The sequence below is a fragment of the Aquila chrysaetos genome, chromosome 3, assembly GCF_900496995.4.
Source record: "Aquila chrysaetos chrysaetos chromosome 3, bAquChr1.4, whole genome shotgun sequence".
Taxonomy (NCBI): Eukaryota; Metazoa; Chordata; class Aves; order Accipitriformes; family Accipitridae; genus Aquila; species Aquila chrysaetos.
Genome location: NC_044006.1, coordinates 50,465,799 through 50,478,443, shown reverse-complemented (window position 1 = coordinate 50,478,443; position 12,645 = coordinate 50,465,799). Strand labels below are relative to the sequence as shown.

At 37.0% G+C, this 12,645-nt stretch overlaps 1 protein-coding gene across 7 annotated transcripts in view; it reads right to left on the bottom strand.

Moving 5' to 3' along the window:
* COL28A1 (collagen type XXVIII alpha 1 chain) overlaps nucleotides 1–12,645 on the bottom strand; it is a 94,511-nt gene that overhangs the window by 59,526 nt on the left and 22,340 nt on the right. For 6 of the 7 annotated variants that reach the window (XM_030009930.2, XM_030009931.2, XM_041122081.1 and 3 more), the window contains 8 exons: nucleotides 9,984–10,140; nucleotides 8,868–9,427; nucleotides 8,160–8,180; nucleotides 7,480–7,536; nucleotides 5,589–5,642; nucleotides 5,028–5,069; nucleotides 4,308–4,334; nucleotides 3,156–3,200 (listed from right to left, as the gene is read on the bottom strand). In XM_030009930.2, the coding sequence (XP_029865790.1) occupies nucleotides 3,156–3,200; nucleotides 4,308–4,334; nucleotides 5,028–5,069; nucleotides 5,589–5,642; nucleotides 7,480–7,536; nucleotides 8,160–8,180; nucleotides 8,868–9,427; nucleotides 9,984–10,104 (927 nt within the window). In that variant the 5' untranslated portion in view covers nucleotides 10,105–10,140. Of the gene's footprint in view, nucleotides 1–3,155; nucleotides 3,201–4,307; nucleotides 4,335–5,027; nucleotides 5,070–5,588; nucleotides 5,643–7,479; nucleotides 7,537–8,159; nucleotides 8,181–8,867; nucleotides 9,428–9,983; nucleotides 10,141–11,039; nucleotides 11,260–12,645 lie in introns of those variants that run through there. The other variant, XM_030009929.2, reaches the window with a different exon arrangement.

Genomic DNA, 12,645 nt, shown 5'->3' with positions numbered 1-12,645 from the left:
AGTTACATCTAATGACTTGTATCTCTGTTCAAGCATTTTCTAGAGAGTTTATTCTCTCTCCAGAGTACTGCTGTTCTCATTCTGTATTCAGTGATTGCCTGTTACACCCCATTCTCAATATTTGGTTAAAATATTTTTCATATACAACTAACATTGTGGATGGCTACTTAGCATCTTAGCTATTTGATTAACTAATTGTTATTTGCTACAGGTCTTTAAATTCAATTTCTAGAGGTATATTAGATACAGAATTCTTAAAAAAAATGCTGCAGTGCTTATACCAGAATAACTTCAGGTAACTTTGTCTCACTAACTCAAACTGCTGATCAGTAGGATGGCAGAATCACACTAATAGTTCACAAAAACCATTAAAAACCACATCCAAAAAAAGTAAAATGCTGTATTTTTATTCCATTAGCTGTCATTCCTCCATTTAATGAGTTCTTATCACTTACCGCCACTGTATTTGTTCACAAATCTTTCTGCTGTACTGTTTTTCCTTCGGTCACCAGAATACATATTCTATGGGATTTCACTTCCAGTTGACTCAATACTCAGTTATAATTTATTTCTAAAGAAAAAATAGCTTTCAGCAAATAGGCTGCTGGTCTTTTCTTTCTCTTTCTTCTCTTTTAATTAGCAACATCTCCACACACAGAGGCAGGGGCAGACTGCTGCATTTTTCAAGGCATGCGTCACACTTCGAATAGCCTTTACGAATTTAGCAGGGATACCTATGCAGCCACACCACATCGACTGTCTTCCCCTACAGATTCAGATTCAGAATTTTTTAACAATTCTCTACTCCCTGGCATTTGCTTCCAGGCCCAGCATCACCTACCAAAGAGAGCAGATAACCCCACTCAGTTCTAGCCCATTTACAAAACTACACAAGCAATGGATGGCACAAACAACAATATGCTGATGCCATGACAGCTACTTTTGGTAGAATACACACATATGATTGGAGTCAGTTTTGATTTCAAAGCCAAACACAAACTATCTGAGTTTCAAGCCTGAACAGCTGTTGTAGAAACTAAGATTCGCAGCATCAAAACCTCTGCTGGATTCAGTCTGATTAGTGAGATTGGAAAGCGGTGGGGGGAAAAATGCAACACTTTCAAATCAGACAACACTACTGCCAATTATGCTTCAATACCCATCACTGCAGTTAAAGATCCACCTCGGAATATTGAATTTATTTCTCCTATATTTGGCCACTGTCGTGGTTTAACCCCACCCAGCAACTAAGCACCACGCAGCCGCTCACTCACTCCCCCCCCACCCAGTGGGATGGGGGAGAAAATCGGGAAAAGAAGCAAATCCACGGGTTGAGATAAGAACAGTTTAATAGAACAGAAAAGAAGAAACTAATAATGATAATGATAACACTAATAAAATGACAACAGCAATAATGAAAGGATTGGAATGTACAAATGATACACAGTGTAATTGCTCACCACCCACCGACCGGCACCCAGCTAGTCCCTGAGCGGCGATTCCCCACCCCACTTCCCAGTTCCTATACTAGATGGGACGTCCCATGGTATGGAATACCCTGTTGGCCAGTTTGGGTCAGGTGCCCTGGCTGTGTCCTGTGCCAACTTCTTGTGCCCCTCCAGCTTTCTCGCTGGCTGGGCATGAGAAGCTGAAAAATCCTTGACATTAGTCTAAACACTACTAGCAGCAACTGAAAACATCAGTGTTATCAACATTCTTCGCATACTGAACTCAAAACATAGCACCGTACCAGCTACTAGGAAGACAGTTAACTCTATTCCAGCTGAAACTAGGACAGCCACGTATGTTCTATTTCTGATTATTTTGTCCAGCATAGACTACTTTCATAAAAAAAAAAAAACCAAAGCATTTTGTTCTATCTATCTGCTCCATTTGTAAATGTGAAGCTGGGAATTCTGGAAGTGAGTGTAATTTTCATTTGTTCACTAAGTTCTTGAAGTCCATGATCCATTATAATCTCTGATCCTCTGCAGATGTCAAACTTTTTTTCATTACTGTCCTCAACAGAAATGAAACAAGCAAATTTCCGGCAGCCCTGGCATATGTTTTCTACATCCATATTTCTTTGCTGCTTTGATTATGTACTTTGCCAGCTTCTGAATAGCTTCCTTTTATCTCAGTAGCCATTTCACATAACCTCATGCTACTTCTCACATACTGCCTGGATAAAGAAGTTATGATCTGTCTTTATTCCTCCAAGAGATGCAACTCTTTCTCCTTTTTCTTTGATATTTCAGCCGTTTCTGACTCACTTGCTGCCATTTTGAACCCCAGCATCTCACAAGATATTCTCAGCCTTTAGATTTTTATTATAGTGTAATGCCCTTTTTTCTTTGCAACAAATACTGCTGCTTTGAATATTTCCTAATTCCTACCTGAAATTTATCATCAAATAACAGGTTCCAGGAATCACAAACTTTTCAAGTTGGTCTTTGATAAAGGTAAGCATAATATGGATGTTAAAACTGAAGAAATGTACTTTAATAGAATGATCAATTACAATCTAGTTGGTAGTACTTAACAACCCTAACTATAAATCAGTGGTTTGTAGTAGTCATACAAACCTGCTTACATGAATTCAAGATACATGATTATCTCACTCAGGAGTACATTATCCTTCCATCTTTCAGAGTGTAAAAACCAGGTAAAAATCTATATTCACTTGTATCATTTCTGCACTTCAGATTAAAAGAAGGGGAGGACTAGATGAAGTGTGAATGCGTCTCAGCACAGATGGGCTGGTAGACCTGAAAGTTGTTCAGGTTGTGTAAGAACCTGCTTCTACTGTAATATAACTTTATACACTTGAATTAAAATTAACATTTTAAGGAAAAAAATCTGGTGAACTCTGTAACATGGTCACAGTTCTTTGTAAGCTGGGCTTGGCATTGGTTGGGACAGCTTTTGGTTTCGGTAAGTGACTACACTCTCCTGTGAAATGGAAAAAAAGAATATGGTGAACTGTGGGTCCAGTTTCTATGAATCATATTTCTACTATGAATGTATTCCTGCTACCAGGGAATTATAAGATGTTCCAAATTTACAATAATCTTTACAAGCTATATTTATGAATGTTACATGACTTTCTAGTATCTTCATCAATGTGAAACAGTTCCAATAAAAATTATACTTACTCTTTCCCCTTTTACTCCTGGGGATCCACATTCTCCTCTTTCACCCTTTGTAAGAAATCAAAAGGTTAACAGCCAAACAGGATGTTCTGATTACACTACATGCATTAAAGACTGTGCAAGCAGTGCAGTAGCACAAGAGGTTAGTAGGTTCTGAAGACCTGAGAGTGGCATCATTAGATATGGTCTGTAGAAGATATGGTCTGCTCTACTTAAGACACTTTTTCTCTCTGAGAATGCCTATGAAATTTCCAGCCTACATTGTAAGAGGATAATACATTTAGTATCTAATAAGCTTTGCTGTATTTTTCCACCTTGCTGCGCTGCCTCCAGAATCCTCTCTATATTCTGATTTCATTACTGTGATGTCTGAGATTTTCCTGAATAACAATTGTGAGATTGTACAAATGGAATGAAGATAGTTACTAATGTGTTCCACTGATGATTTAACATATCAATAGATATATGAAAAGTAGACATATGAGTCTACTTTCCCCATTTCCATTAAATGTTTCCATAAAATTGACTGAAGCATTTTTCTAATGAATACAAAGATTCAGAGAGGCACTGCTTTTATTAACAATGTAGAGAGATAAGTGTTCAAACCAAGCAAAGTCAAAATGGGATTACCTCTGTTTCTGCTCTGGCTATGATGGTCTAGTTTTCAACATAAATTTCAGCTCTAGAATCTTGCAAGTCATTGAAGTGTATAATTTTTTGAGCTTCTTGGAGAGCCTATCTTCAGATTTTTTTTTGATCAAGCATTAGCCCTTGCAATTTATAATTAGCTTAGAAGTAAACTTCCTTGTGGTAAGTTTTTTGAAAGCTAATGATTGCCACATCTATTTGTGTTTGTAGCAAACAATTCCATGTTCTTTCTACTTAACCTCTTATTCAACCCTCAGCTTTCTTTTTCCTTTCAGAAGCTTTATTTCTTTGCCATTTTTCTTTTCAGATTACTTTTTTTTTTTTTTTTTTTAATTCCAAGAAGCCAGTCTGCAAGCATTTACATAAATGATGAATTTACTTCTAGGGATTGCATTAGGAGCTCTCATGACAAGAAGAAAAGACAGGGTCTTCTTTCCATTCTTTCACATACACTGTCAGCTATTGACAATCTATTTTCAGAGTACTTCTACTCTATAAAAATCTTACCTTGTCTCCCTTGTAGCCAGGAGCTCCCTATTCGAAAATTAAAAAAAAAAGGGGGGGAAAAAATCATAAAACAGAAAGCAAAGGCATAACATACTGCTAATTTAAGTAGGAAAAAAACCCCAGTAAATAATTAAGTTTCACAAGTTTAATTACTCACAACAATAAAGTATCTCTCTGGAATCATTTAACATATAATTCTCTGCAAATTTAGATGTGTATTTTTCCTCATAATAGCTGTAAATATGCCACTCAGTTTGCTGGCCTCTTAGCTGATATACACTACCATTTAAATGGGACTTTTAAACTGAATCGATTTTACGTGTAGAGTAGTGTTAATCTTTCTACTGTGAATCAACAAGAATTCAAGCTGAGAAATATCAGAAGTCAGAAGCCATTGGAGAACTACATAGGTGTTTTTAGTGATGACACTTTCAGTTCTATCTCTGGGATAAGTCTAATGCAAGTCAATACAAAATCACAGAACTTCAAAAGTTCCTTTTGTCAGTAGCATCCCACCTCTATACTTAAGCACATGGTTTCTCTCAGTATAGGTGCTTCTCTAAATGAGAACTTAGTTTAGGTGCTCTAAATAATTGAATAAAGTAGATGTGTGAAAAATGGAAAACACATTTTCAGTTCAGTGGAACTAAACTGTGAATCAGGATCTGGAAGATAATTTGAAAACACCAAATATGAGTTAGCACTGTAGTAGTCACATACCTCTTCACCTTTTTCTCCCTGATCTCCTTTTTGAGCATCGCCCTATTGGAAGCAAAGGAATACAACTGAAATATGTAGTGCCCTTTTATTTACCACTATTACACTAAAACCAAAAACACTGTTTAAGGAGCAGAAGTTGCTTTTCCTATTTACAAACATCCACACTTCTTCCTCCCACAATCAAGGACACGTAATTCCTGAACATTAACATATAAAACTCAGCTACTGTTATTAGATGACTGAAATCTTAGTCAGAGCAAGCTGCTTTGCTCAAGAGATTTGTGTACTGTTGGAAAGCTTTGTGGAGCTTAGAGACCCTTTAGCTAGATTCAGAGACCTCTGCTGTCAGAGAAAAACTGGAATGATAGGCCTTGTTAACTTGGTAGAAGATTAGTTTCAAAGTTTTCTCTCTCACTTCTAAAGCAGCTAGCTATAAACCTCTCATAGCAAAAGTCAATCTTTTAAATCATACTTTAACGTACTCTTCCTTTGCTATATTCACTTCTATGGTTTGAATAAAACTAGATAGAAATTTGCTTTTCTTTTTTAAATTCACTTTACCTTTTTTCCTTTTGGTCCTGGCTCACCTTTTTCCCCTCTGTTACCAGCACTGCCCTGAAACAAAGCAGGAAAATGTTATTGCTATTGTGAGGATAAAATTCTCCAGTTTCTCTAAGACTTTATCTTTGGGGCAGGCCAAAATCATTCTGGAATAAGCTTAGGTAGAAACCCTCACTGACTCAGGTACGGCACATGTGACACTACTGTCACTTAGCTAAAAAAAATCTGGTATGTCGTGGTTTAACCCCAGCCAGCAACTAAGCACCACGCAGCCGCTCACTCACTCCCCCCCACCCAGTAGGATGGGGGAGAAAATCGGGAAAAGAAGTAAAACTCGTGGGCTGAGGTAAGAATAGTTTAACAGAACAGAAAAGAAGAAACTAATAATGATAATGATAACACTAATAAAATGACAACAGTAATAATAAAAGGATTGGAATGTACAAATGATGCGCAGTGCAATTGCTCACCACCCGCCGACCGACACCCAGCTAGTCCCCGAGCGGCGATTCCCCGCCCCCACTTCCCAGTTCCTATACTAGATGGGACGTCCCATGGTATGGAATACCCCGTTGGCCAGTTTGGGTCAGGTGCCCTGGCTGTGTCCTGTGCCAACTTCTTGTGCCCCTCCAGCCTTCTTGCTGGCTGGGCTTGAGAAGCTGAAAAATCCTTGACTTTAGTCTAAACACTACTTAGCAACAACTGAAAACATCAGTGTTATCAACATTCTTCGCATACTGAACTCAAAACAAATCACCGTACCAGCTACTAGGAAGACAGTTAACTCTATCCCAGCTGAAACTAGGACATGGTATTATAAGGCATCTGTGATTTTTTTAAAATCAATATTCAATGATAAATACATTTTCTACAGAGCATTTGAAAATCTAACCAGGAAGGTGTCACAGAAAACATACATGGTTCCCCTTCCCCATTTTTCAGAGTTACCCACCACTATCTGATCTTCTTTGCTTAAAATAACCCTGTGCACAGAACAGCTAACTGTCAACATCCAGCAGCCCCAAAATAAAAAATTACTACACCATTATTCCTGTTTGGAGGATCATGAATGTAGGGACTAGAAAGCTTGGTGTATATGTGTATATACAAAAAATATATATCTAATAGGTTACATCTAATAATTTTGGACAAAATAACTCTTAAATTTTAAATTGCAAACAGGGGTTTTAGTTCCAGATGCACATTATCCAGAGCCAAGGGACTGGATGATAGGCCCTGCTGTCATAATCTGCTACACATATGGTTGACCACTTGCTTAGTGTCTAGGAAGAAAGTCAAAAAACTCTGTATTTACCGTGGTTGTCTCTGGGGGAGCTATTAAAGATAAAAAAGGGATCAGAGAGGTCACACACTGTCTGAACTCCCACTTCTCTCTTCTTTACCAGAGCCAAGAAACAGTTACGTGTTGAGGTGTCACAAGAGAAAAGACAGTGTCAGAGGCAGAGTTTTAGACCTTTCTTCATATATGCCATCACCCTCAATCTTTTGAACCTTTATCCCTTACATAAATACAAGCTGCTGGTGGAAGCAAACCTTTGGCTAATGGACCTTTCCTTTCCCATTGCAAGATTCAAGACTTTTTTTATTTGGGCTTCAAAATCATGTACCTAATTATCCACAGTGTTTTATTACCCAATAATATGAATATATTTCCAAGATAGTATGTGATTATAGATAGATTTTTTCCTGAGCGCTTATAACAGTGGCCTTTCACAGTGATATGCTATGATACATCACTTCTTTTTGCAGTACATGCACAGCTAATGTCTTGCTTTTTACAGACATAGTAACCAATCAAAATACTGTGCAACGTTGATCTCAGTGATTAAAATTCAAATTCTGGAGGCTTTTCAAATGAATGCATACTTACAGAATCACCTTTGTCTCCTTTTACTCCCTTTTCACACCAACAGTTCTTCCGCATACACTACGAGGTTAACAGAAATATTGAGAACATTTTTCAAACATATTATTTCAGATTTTTAAAGCAGAAACTCTATTTTTGCCTAGCCACAGACCAGACAACATAACAGTAGAATAACAGGAAATAAATGATCTTCTGATATATATATTTATTACATAATCAACATTACACTTCTGTATAGCCCAATCAAAATCAGTTGCTTGATTTATTTATATAAAACAAATAAATCTGTTACTACTGTAACTACAAATGTTTAAGGTAGCATATACATAGCATATAGTATCGTGACACCTTACATAATTTTTGGACCATTTTGATACTGCTATCATTTTCTAACGAGACCACTAATGAACTTGCACGTGTTGTACTAGTCCTATTCCAGTCTGGTAGGAAGTGTGCTTTATGTCTTACTGTTGATACTACTCACTAATGAACAGAAGTTGCAGATTTCTCAGGAGAAGGGATGGAAGAAATGGATGAAAGCTAAAATAAAAGCAACCATATTTGGAAACTTTACTCAGGGAAGGAAAGTTGATTAATACTGGAGTATTGTTGCATTACAGAAGAAGCAGACTTCAGGAGATCTGGTAAGAGTAATCAAAACACACAAAACTCAAAAAACCTACCTGCTTCTGAAGCAAGGCTTCCTGAAAAGAAAAGAAAAATATTACTTTCATATAGACGTAATTTAACTTAACAGAGTACTAATTTAACCATTTTTCCTCTCTAGTTTACAGAATTTCCAAGGCGAATGGTAAAGAATGTGAATACCTTCATCCTTCATCCCTTCCTCACAGTGGTAAGAACCAGTCTGTGGAACTACTCGTATGAAAAAGGGTTCTTCGGTAGGAATAGGCGGTTACTTCAAGTGACCCATAATGATCAGAAAAAAAATGACATGCAATGGGACAGCTAAGTAGACGATATTAAGGAACAATGCACACAAAGGGAATATGGAAAGGCTTCCTAATGAAAGGCCTGACTATGGAAGGCCCTACTAACAATATATAGGGGAAGGACTAGGTGATTTTATCAGCCTTATGCATGAGAACAAGTCACCTTCTGGAGTATTATCATACGCTCAGAGACATGCTCTGTGTGCTGGGAAATACCGTGTCCCTCCATCAGTGAACAGTGCACCTGAGCTATTATTGTCCAAGCACACAACTCCTTGGAGAGCGGCCGAGAGGAGGAAGCTCCCTCTGTCCTGACTCCTGATGTAGCAGAGACATGCACCACAAAAACCTCTGCACTGCCTTCAGGACTTACTTATCAAAGTTCACTAAAATCTGCCATGGCTAGACACTGACAAGATTAACATCAGCATTACTTACCAGTTCCAGCGCTACATCAACTATCAGGTTCTCATCATCCAGGCATAAGATATGCTTAGAGGATGAATCACCAGATATCACACGCAATTTTTCTTCTTGGACATTTTTCTTAGAAAGGCCAATGGTAGAAAAATGTATTCCAAGACTCCTAGCTGCTGTGGCTATACTCTGGACATTAGGGCTGTTTGGATGATCCACACCATCAGTCATCAAAAAAGCCACTTTCACACTTCTCTTACGACCTTCAGTTTTAAACAGCTGCGTGGCATTGGAAATTGCATAATAGGAGTAGGTGCCATGGCCAATAAAGACCAGAGACTTGACTTTCTCTTTAAAATTCTGCAAATTTTTCCAGGCTGTAAAGGGATGATCAATGCTGACTGTGCTGCTGAACTGCATACTTGCTAGTTTGACATTATACTTCTGAGACTTAACTGGCTTCATCTGGAAAATGCTGTCAGTTAAATTTTGAACAAAATTCTTCTGTATATCAAACAACTGATTTTTGGCACTTTCTGAACTGTCCAAGATAAAGACTATATCAATGAGACACGTATCACCTGTAATGGAACAAGAAAGTTATATCTGTGAATGATGGGCACAGCTGCACAATAGATTTCAGATAATTCTCTGCAACAATCCCAATCCTCAAATCATTTCCCCAAGGATTCCCCTGTCTTTCCAGTAAAAATGCTAAGGATGAATTTCACTGTAATTGCCAAGAAATTCTACTGAAGTAACTAAATTTAAGTTACTTTAGTTCATACCAGTATTATTAAATACAGTCTACAGACAAAAACTTTCAAATTAGGGTCTTGATGGGATTGTTTCAGCATTTTAGTTGATTTTGTATACAAAATTTTCCACATGCAATTGCAAACTAAAAATTAGGCTCCTTATCATTTATCTTAAGAGATATGCGTGTCAATGAAAATCATAGATCAAACTGAAGTCCATGACCAAGTAAATGTCACCACAGTATTTTCCAAGCCTGATAAACAAATTAAATCACGTTTTATAAATGCATAGATAAGTTGTCAATTACTAGCTAATTATCCTGAAATAAGTGGAGACATACAACACGGTCAATCAGAAATTTTAAGTAAATGGTTTTACCTTCATCTTTTTGCACGAAAGAATAAGAATTCTTTCCTTTCTTTCTGTTTTGCCCATATACTATCTGGTTTGTTGTCACAGCCAGAAGTAAAAAGCAAAAGAAAAAATGTTTTTTCCACATAGTGACTTTGATCCCAAATTAGACGACTTTTCCTTCCTGTTAAAAGTAAAAAACCACCTGTGAATACTTCATTCATAGATGCAAATAAATAAATACAGATACTTTACGTACAGAATACATATTTGTGGGAAGCACAATTCTAGAGACAACATATAAAAACAGTTATGAAAAGTCACTGGGTAGTGATTTAAGCATAGCAGCCAGTACAAGCCCAACTATAGCTCACATGTATATTAGAACCTGTTTTATTAGAGAAGAAATATGGGTAGAACAAACACAGTGCTCCTTTTTCTTTCTTAAAAAAAGCCAGTGCTATCTTTAGCTTTCATTTGAACATCTAACAAAGAAGGGTAAAAGAAAATGTTACTAATGCCTATTGCTATTAATATACTTTGCTATTAAACTAATTATATTAGACTAGCAGAAATATTATAGAAAACATAGAATATAGTTTGTTTCTAGAAATCCCTAATTGTTAGGTATAAACAAAGATCTGGGTGTTTTGGGATGCAGATATATTACCTAAGTCCGGAGCATCAGTATGAACAACTTATTCTTCTAAGAAACAATGGCTTAGTAATGAAATTCAATACATTAATGTATTATTAATGTTACATGGCTGTAACAGAATGTATGCAATATTTTCCATAAAGACAATTTTCTATTATAATGACAATATACACTAATAAAATTAACAACATTTAACTCAGTGATACAACATATTTCTAGAGAAAACTGAACTCCATTAAAACTGATTTACAAAAAAAGCCTGTAATTTACAATATTTCATTTAAAATATCATTAATAACAAAGACAATATATTAAATTTAAACATCCTTCCTAAATTCTCTTTTCAAGTCCACCAAGCGGTTACACATACAGAAACCATAAGTGCAGTCCTCTAAAAATGGAAAGGAAATAACTAAGTCTCTTACCTTTGAAGGCATTAAAAAAGCAAATTGTGGGTTGAATAAACTGTCAGTGTAGAAAATATGTCCAGTACGTCATATTGGAATATATGTTTTGTTTACAAAAATAAAGCAATCTGTAAATAAACAGCCTATCCACTTGTAAATGGCTCTACCTTGCATCTAGATCCTTTATGGTCCATTATTGCTGTTGGCCAAAATTTAAACTGAGATAGTCAGGCACTTAGCCAGGGCTGAGTAGGAGACCAAGCCATTTTATTAAAGGGGCAGCGTCAGTCTGGGAGCACGAGTGTTTTCCCATTTTAAATAACTGAACTTTTACATTAAGAAACTCACTTCTAGACAATGTGCATCTTTACCCATCACTTTTTGCCAGCCACACCTCTTCAGCTTGTCCATGTTGATGCTGCAGCACTGGCTAGATCAGAGATGTGAGATTAGTACATTATCATTTGTAGGCTAGAACTGAATTCTGACCTGATGGTCTGTGAGTCTGCCAGGACCATGAGTGTGTCTCAAAGGTGGTAATTGCATTAGCAATTACAATAATAAAAGACAACTTAAAAAAAAAAAAAAAAAAAGTCTTCCTGAGCTGTTTGCCTCAGATTTTTTTTCTGCTCTTTAAATCCTCTGAGGGGTCAGACACAAACAGGATATCTAAAAGAGGGCTGTCATTTAGGTAGCTCTCAGCATTCTGCATGCAATTCATATTTGCTCTATCTAACGGCAGGCTTCAGAGTAGAATTGTACTGTCACAGTGTTAAGTAAAAAATTGGGGTGAGAGAAAGTATGCCAGTGGTAAGTCTCAAGGAATCACGACATGCCTTGAGGGAGTTTTGTGCAGATGCCCAGCAGAAGGTCAGCGCCCAGCCTCTGGACAGGCATTGCCTACCAGGCAAGACATCCCTTGGTGCCTTGGTGGCCGTGCAGAATGGAGAGGTCCTTCACATAGTGCTGCAAAAGTGAGGGCTCAGGCTTCATCACTGGGATGAATCGGGTCCCTAGACTGCTATGTGATTAAGCATTGAAATGTTTCAGTTACAGATTTAAAAATTTATTAATAATTTGGGCATTTCAAAAACACATAATGAAAACATGGTTTTGATTGAAGCAGATTTTTTGGCAGAGGTCCGATATTTAATCAAAAACGTAGGATTGAAAATGTATAAACAGTCGTTTATTAGCGATCCAACTGTACTGAATAGCTTTAAAAAAATCTGCCTAAATGACATGTAAGTTGCACCCTTTAACTTTTCTAAAGACAGATTTTCTAGACTTCAGATCACTTTGGTAGCTTATGTCTGGGAGACTACTTGAAAGTGTCTACAACAAAAATAGATTCAGTATCTAATTCTATAGGCCAGTAATGTTGTCTGTTCATTGCTTTTTTGTATTTATAAACTCAAAGACTGTGTGTGCTCTTTTTGTTCCAGCACCTGATGGAAGTTTCACAGTGAAATGAATACCTCTCGTTACCCAGAAGACACTTTCAGCATGGTAAGTAGTGGGCAAAACTTAGGAATTGTTGTCTTACAAAAAAAATATGAAAGTTGAGGCTTCGCATTCTCTGTAAGTAATCCCTGCTTTTTTAGTTTTGTAGGAAGAGTGCATC